Source organism: Panicum virgatum, chromosome 9K (assembly GCF_016808335.1).
Source record: "Panicum virgatum strain AP13 chromosome 9K, P.virgatum_v5, whole genome shotgun sequence".
Taxonomy (NCBI): Eukaryota; Viridiplantae; Streptophyta; class Magnoliopsida; order Poales; family Poaceae; genus Panicum; species Panicum virgatum.
In genome coordinates this window covers 14,854,541-14,861,832 of record NC_053144.1, presented here as the reverse complement: position 1 = coordinate 14,861,832, position 7,292 = coordinate 14,854,541, and the positions used below count along the sequence as shown (strand labels likewise).

Genomic DNA, 7,292 nt, shown 5'->3' with positions numbered 1-7,292 from the left:
GACGCGTCATGTTTATACGTTGGGACAGCCAATCAACATGCAGAGTAAAAATATTTCAAAAAAAAACATGCAGAGTAAAAATTGTGGGATGGAATGAACATGTGCTTAGTTTACCCGGTGATTACTACGGTAACTACAGAGTTACTACTACTAATACTACCAGAACAAAGCACTTATCTTTTTGCCTGCTACAGTTCCAGTATGGCCACACCCCAAACCAGAGAACGAAGACAAAAAAAAAAGAAAGACAGAGCAAGAGGGAAGAGCACAGGCAGTCAGGCAGAGACATCTGCAAGCGCTGCTGCCCTTAATCTCGCCACTGACTCGCTGAGGGTTGGCATCCCATGCACCGGCGTCGCATTCCCCAGAAAACCACACCGCCATCGATTGACTCGCCCAATCTTGTGCCCTAACAGCAACAGGATCCCCCAAACCTAGCTACACAAAATCTGTGCGCCCATGTCGCGCTGCTGCCTCCGCCGGTCTCGCAGCATCTAACAGCCTAGCAAACAACAAACGGGGCGGTGGTGACGAGGGGCCCAGGCCACCGCGGGCGGGGGGCGTCGGCAGGTTGGCGGCGACGGCGACGGCGACGGCGACCGGGGGTAGGTTGGGTCGGCGTCTGTCACGCGAGGCGCTTCCGGTCGCCGGCGAGGCTGAGGAGCCGCGCCACGCCCTTGGTCCACATCTCGTGCTCGCGCTGGCTGGTGCACTCGAACTCGATCACCCGGTGCTCCGCCGTGCGCAGGCCGAAGTACCGCCGGTGCTCGCCGTCCTCCAGCAGGTGCCGCCCGGGCCACGCCGGCACGTCGCGGCACACGTCGATCACCACACCTGCACAGTGGCCGGAGGCATGGACAGTCATCAGTAAACAGTGCCGTGGGCGATCGCCGCTATGAATTGGGATTGCTTAGCTGCCGCTTACTTTTCTTCTTCTTGGTGATCGTCCCGGCGACATGCCGGCTCTTCATCTTCAGCATCACCTGCGAAAACCAAATGGCAAAAACATTTTGGTACGCAAAACATCACAATTATCGCTAGAAGCCACCAGTTCATGAACAGAAGTAATCATTTTTTACCAGGCCCATCCGGTTGATGTACACCGACACAGCCTTCCAGTGCAGGGCGCCTGTAATAAAAAGGTAAAACGATCAAGTAAAAAGGAAACATCAGTAGTGCATCCCTTCCAGTAGCGCATCATCGCCCGGAATGAATAATGATCGCAGAGGCCGCCGGTTACCTTTCCGGGTGCGTTTGAGCAGCTCGGTGCCGCGAGCGAGCAGCTCCTGGCTGCAGATGCCCAGGAAGTTGTTCTCCTCCTCCAGCGAGACGTCGTCGCTGATGCTGCTGCCGTTGCTCTCCAGCTTGCGGTGCTGCTGCTTCGGCGCGCCGTGCCTCTGGTGGTGCCCTCCGCCGCCGCCCACCGCGCCCTTCTCCACCGGGATCACCGCCGCGATGTTCCACACCTCCTTCAGAGCCCTCGCCTTCAGCGTCGCCGCGCCTCTCAACGCTGCAATGGCGGAAACATTACCAGTTGTTACATCTATATGTTAGAGATCAGATTCAGAGGAAATGCAGATCATTCCATATGGTGGTGGTAACACACCAGTGGCAGCGGCAGCTGTGACCGTGACGATGTCCCCTGGCGTCCGGACGTTCACGGCGGACCCAACAACGGCCTCCAGGTGCTCGCGCTCGGCACCCATGGCCTCAGCGGCCTCAACGCACTGCGCGGCTACGAGCGTAGCCGCCGAGGCGACAGCCATGTCGGTGCGAGCGGCGCGGTCGTCCTTGCCGGACCCTGACGCCGCAGCGGTCGCAGCAGCTACGGCCGCCACCGCAGCTGCCACTGCCGCGACCGAGACGGCGGCGTGGACCTGCGCGTTGTGCGCCCGCGTCTCCTCTTTCTTCTTCTCCTTCCGATCCTTGAGCCACCTGCCCACCGTCTTGTTGCCGGGCCGGTACGCCTGAGGCTTCGGCGTGCTCACTGCTCTACAGTACTGCGTAATTTAGAAGGAATCCAATTAGAACACTGCTAAATTTTGCAAAAATTTGGTTCTTGTTTACAGTTATATCACTGATATTCTGTAAACCAGAAAAAACAAACATAGTGCATTCAATCAGCCGGAACAATGTGAAGGTACAAATCCATGGTGTTGTGTCATGTGTCAATTGTAGATTGCAACAACCACAATGGGGCACCACCTTGAATTGACAGAACGGTTCCAGTTTCCAGAGATGGGTCCTTAACCTACAGTAGTGAACTAGTGATCATCCAATAAAGGTGCAGTTCATCAGCCACAGCCAGTACCCAAACAACTATGCTTAGGCAGTTCATCAGCCACAGCCAGTACCCAGACCACTATGCAAAGCACTGCACATTGTTAAACACACAAGCCTGGGACAAAACAAATCAATCCATGAAAGCTAAAGCCTGCCAATATTCCGCTTCAGACACCGGTAAACACTAAAAAATGCAGTATAAGAGAACCGCACAGGAGGAGACAATGGACACAATGATGAGGTGTTGGGGAGGATAATGCTCGCCCTAGATCAGCTAAAGAGCCCATGATTACGCTAGGATTAGAAAAGCTGGAGGGAATAACACTCGATTAGGGGCCGAAAAGGCCCAGCCAGCCTCATGATGCCGCGACGGCACGGACTTGCGAGCATGCCATGCCATGCCTGCCGCCGCTGCCTTTCACCCAGAGCCGGTGATGGGCAGAGGGGGTAGGGTGACATGGGCTGCCAGCCGACTGGACACGCTGCAGTGTTTGCTTGTGCAGGCAGGAGACCGGCTGCAGGCGCTGAGAGCCTGAGACGGTACCGGGAATCAAAGCTTCTTTATGGTATAGGCTACTGGTACTCTACTACCCCCAGAGCAAACAGCAAAATCCATCGGAGATAGGACTGTGGTTAGCCTAGGGGGAAATGGCCAGAGTGCCCCCCCCCCCCCCTGTGGTGTGTGTGGCTTGCTTTGGCTTTCCTAATCAGATCTTTGATCATGACATCTCATAATGCTTTGTCTTTCTTGGGGCATGTGGAGCGGCAGTGGCGTGGGGCAATTCTTGGGCCATTTTGTCCATCAGGAACCAAAAACCTCTGGAGGCATTCCGCACTGCTTTCCAACATGATGAGTTGGTAGAGGTTCTTTTCAAGCACCAGATTTGGAATTTGCCAGGTGACAAAAACCAACTCACAGGCTTCAATTTCAGGTCTATCTGAACTGAATTGAGTCAAACTAGGAAGTTTCTCCTTGGAGCTCATTGTTGTGATTATTTGCGAAAAAAATCATCGAGACCCTATCATTTCGGAGGAAACATGCTTGGCGATCAGGAAGGGAAATTGGAACAAGCAATTATTGTGGCGAGGAACATCCACCACTTGCACAGTGCGGAGGTACAGGGAGGAATGAGGCACACAAACAAGAGCATGGAAGACAGGGAAAGGAGGCGCTTTCTTGACTGGCCGATTGCTACAAGGATCCTACATCTAGGAAAAAGGAGGATTCTTGCCCCCAAGCCCTAGCTGAATAACATGTCTATATCAACCCTACATATTTGTAGGTAAACGATGAGTGAAGCTGCTTGCTTGTTCAGCTAATCAGGCAAATTTGAAACAGAGATTTCACTGGCCGAATGTTGCTATCACTCGGAGTGCCTGCCTTGGGGTTCATTGAAGACGAAGGTCCTGCTACTGGTACATCTTGTTCATGTGTCCGGACAGCGACGTCAAGCTGCACCGCAGGAGCGAGCTGTCGGTGTGGGACTGTGGGGAGAGGGAAAGAGACGCTACCCCTGCGCGGCCAGGCGCCGTGGGGCACGACCGCGACGGCGAGAGCTCACAGGAGAAACACGAAAATTTTCATCTTGAAATTTGTGCCTCTCCTTTTGAACATATGCATGGAGCAGTAAATATAGTTAAACAATAAAACTAATTGCACAATTTAGATGTACACGAGACAAATTTTTTGAGCCTAATTAGTGTATGATTAGCCATAAATGCTACAGTAACCCAACATGCACTAATGATGCGATCAAAGACCTCAAAAAATTGGTCTCGCGGTTTCCAGATGAGTTCTGAAACTAGTTTTTTAATTAGTATCCGAAAAACCTTTCCAACATCTAGTCAAACCATCGATTTGACATAAAAAAATTTTGGTTTGGAAACTAAACGACCGAACTCTGAGGGGAGCAAGCACGACGGATTGGGCGAAACAAAAGCTGTGGGGAAAAAGCAAAGGGGCTTGCAAGTCAGGGGTTTTATCGGAAGGCGCGAAAGGCACGCCTACGAAACGGGCTCTTCTTGTTTCCTCTCTCCTCCCTCCCTCTCTCTCTCTCTCTAGAAAATTTGGTGCCCGGCACAGGGAAGGCTGCAAGGCTGGTCGCTTTGTCCCAGGCAGACCCACAGCTTCCGATGGCTGGTCTGGTCTCGCCCTTCTCTTGAAGAGAATCATGCTTGTGAGAGCTTTTTTTTGTTACCACTGCCAAGTGTCACTCTGCCACCCTCTACGGAAATGCAGGCAAAACTAACCGTCGGCTTATTTAGTTGAGCTGTGTAAAATTTTTGAAAAAATATTTTCCTACATTTGAAGTAGGAAATATAGACTAATCATAAAATAAATTACATAACTCATCTGTAAATCACGAGACGGATCTAATGAGCCTAATTAATCCATCATTAGAGATTGTTTACTGTAGCATTACTGTATTACAATCTAACTAGGTTCATTAGATTCGTCTCGCGATTTATAAGCAAACTGTGCAATGTGTTTTTTATTTCGTCTAGATTTAATTCTCCATGCAGGTGCCGGAATTTTTTTTTGAAATTTTGAACTTTGCAACTAAACAAGGGGCGAAGCTGAGTTGCATATTGTCATGCTACTATTATAAAAATATAAAAAATTGTTTTGACAAGTTACTGTTTACCTTAGCACAAGGTACAAAACAAAACTACCTTACTACAAAGAGACAAAAGGTATGTAAACATAAACTATTTTCTTTTAAAATAAGAACAGAGCAAAAGAGTGGATAACCTGAAGTTATTACTCTAAAAGACAATATAGCATATCAAACACAGGAGAGAGAAAAATAGCTCGGCACAAAAGCTTCATTCTCTTCCCCCTTTCAGGTAGCAGAGTGTGTGAGGTGGGAACCATGAAGCACAATGAGGCCCTGTTTAGTTAACACCCCATAAACCGCCGTCACATCATATGTTTCGATACATGCATGGAGTACTAAATAAAAATCTATTTACAAATTTTTTGCATAGATGGCTGTAAATCGCGAGACTAATCTAGTGAGCCTATTTAATCCATGATTTTGCAACAATGATACTACAGTAACTATCCGCTAATTATTGATTAATTAGCATTAGATTCGTCTCGCGATTTACAACCCATCCGTGTAAAAAAATTGTAGATAAACTTCATTTAGTACTTCAAATTAGTAAATTCCAACGCAAATTTTTTTTTGCGCTGGAACTAAACCGGGCTGAAATGATTTCCCTCCCAAAAGAGAAAGCACACGGCACCAGCATTTGCAAGAAGATGTAAAGAATCTCACGCACCAACACGCAAACAGTGCGTCCACTAGCCCGGCAGTAAAAGCAGCGCCTTGGATTATCTCCCCCCCTCTGATTATTCTAAAATTAACACATTAAAAACTGCTAATGGAATCTAGTAATGGCTTCTAGTACGGCTCAACGTTCAACAGCAAGTGAGCCAAACAGGTGCTGTAAGAAACTGCAGGTTACTGCCAGATCAGTACAGTTCTGGCCATTAAAAAATTGCAGAGAAGCTGTACGATCATCTCGAATGGAACTCGTGGGAGGAGGAACAAGAAGGTGACAAGACAGGAACGGACCTTTGCGTCATCGATCTCCGGCGAGACCGGCGGGCTGTCGGAGAGGGAGCCGCCGCCGTTGAGGGGGCCGCTGCTGTGCGAGAGCCGGCCGGAGGCGAGTGGCGCCACTTCCTGCTGCAGGATGGCAACACAACAAGAACGTTTCAGGCATAAAGGCGTCAAATTGCTGGGAGCAAAAGGTGAGCGAAATCTTGTTTTCTCAGAAAAAAAAGGGCATGTTGGAAGAACGAGGAATTGATTGGTGGTGGTTAATGGAAGATGCCTGATCATTAATGGCAACTAAGCTGCGTAATTAACTGAAATTGGCGGGGATGACACTTCGTTTTCCGGCCTTGGCAGAAAAAAATCTCTCCTTTGGACGTTTCTCCTTGTCCCAACATGGGGTCAAAGAGAACCCAGAAGGAGAGCTGATGTACTAGGAAAGAGCTGATTAACAAAAAAATGGCAATCTAACCCGATGTGCAGATGACGGAAAGATCCATAAATTCCCATAAAAGTTTGCCAAAATGCTTGTACAGCACACATGGAACCAGCCAATCTGCAGTGAAATGCAGTTCGGGAAAAAGGAGAAGAAATCGGCACAATAAAATGACCAAGGCACACAAAGTTGTCCGGATAATGCCAAAACAGAAGGGAGATCTCTAGCAACGATTGAAAAGAGCGATTCAGAAGGTGGCGGGGAAAAAAAGATGGAGAGGAGGGAGGAGGAAGGGGTCAAGACAGGACGAGGCTTCTCACGGATTGCGCGAGGATCCGTTCCATGATGAGCTGCGACGTGGCCGCGGACGCGAAGGAGAAGGAGCTCCCGGCCGCGGCGGCGGCCCCGCAGTCCTCGAGCTCGCACGCGGCGTCCTCGGCGATGGGGCTGACGAGCGCGGCCGGGGGCGGCGTGGGCGGCGGCGGCGTGAACGCGCCCCCGGACGCGCTCCAGGACCGGGAGAGGAACTCGAGCGGGTCCAGCGGCGGCTCCGGCGGCCGCAGCTCGCCGGCGGCCGCGGCGGACGGGCGGGCCCGGGGATCGCCCATGCGCGCGGGGGGAGTTATGGAGGGCGGAGGAGGTGGAGAGTGTGATGCGAGGGAGCGAGTGGGCGCGTTACCAGTGACCGGAAGTGGAGAGAGCGGGCGATGCGGGTGGTTAAGGCCTCCGGTGGTTTTATAGGCTCGCGACGCAGGCCGTGCCATTTCGTCGAAATTTGTACAACTTTTCAAACCGTGCAAGCAAACGTTTCACGGTTAGTGATGGTGGAAAAAGGGCTGCGTGTACCGCGTGATCCATCGTACTGGCATACAGCACAGCAATGTGTTCTACCAGATGTTGTTCGGTTTCGTTCTACCTTCTACGACTACAGTCTAATTCTCCTGCTGGCATAGTGCCACTGTTATCCGTATATGGGCCTTACTGACTAGAGACTGCTCCTATTCTCTACC

The 7,292-nt window shown here is 50.6% G+C and overlaps 1 protein-coding gene across 1 annotated transcript; it reads right to left on the bottom strand.

Moving 5' to 3' along the window:
* Positions 1–68: 68 nt before the first annotated feature.
* On the bottom strand, positions 69–6,998 carry LOC120650300 (VAN3-binding protein-like). Its single transcript, XM_039927366.1, has 7 exons — positions 6,603–6,998; positions 5,865–5,978; positions 1,607–2,000; positions 1,241–1,510; positions 1,080–1,129; positions 926–983; positions 69–834 (listed from the first exon to the last, which is right to left on the bottom strand). The coding sequence occupies exons 1-7, from the start codon at positions 6,888–6,890 to the stop codon at positions 626–628; spliced, it is 1,383 nt and encodes a 460-aa protein (XP_039783300.1). The 5' UTR covers positions 6,891–6,998; the 3' UTR covers positions 69–625.
* Positions 6,999–7,292: the final 294 nt, after the last annotated feature.

What these genes read in the sequence shown, in the direction of transcription:
- LOC120650300 (XM_039927366.1), bottom strand. Translation starts at nt 6,890, where the DNA reads ATGGGCGATCCCCGGGCCCGCCCGTCCGCCGCGGCCGCCGGCGAGCTG. An exon ending in AACGGATCCTCGCGCAATCC is followed by an intron (nt 5,979 to 6,602) that starts GTGAGAAGCCTC and finishes GCCATCCTGCAG; the next exon opens with CAGGAAGTGGCGCCACTCGC. An exon ending in CGGAGATCGATGACGCAAAG is followed by an intron (nt 2,001 to 5,864) that starts GTCCGTTCCTGT and finishes TAAATTACGCAG; the next exon opens with TACTGTAGAGCAGTGAGCAC.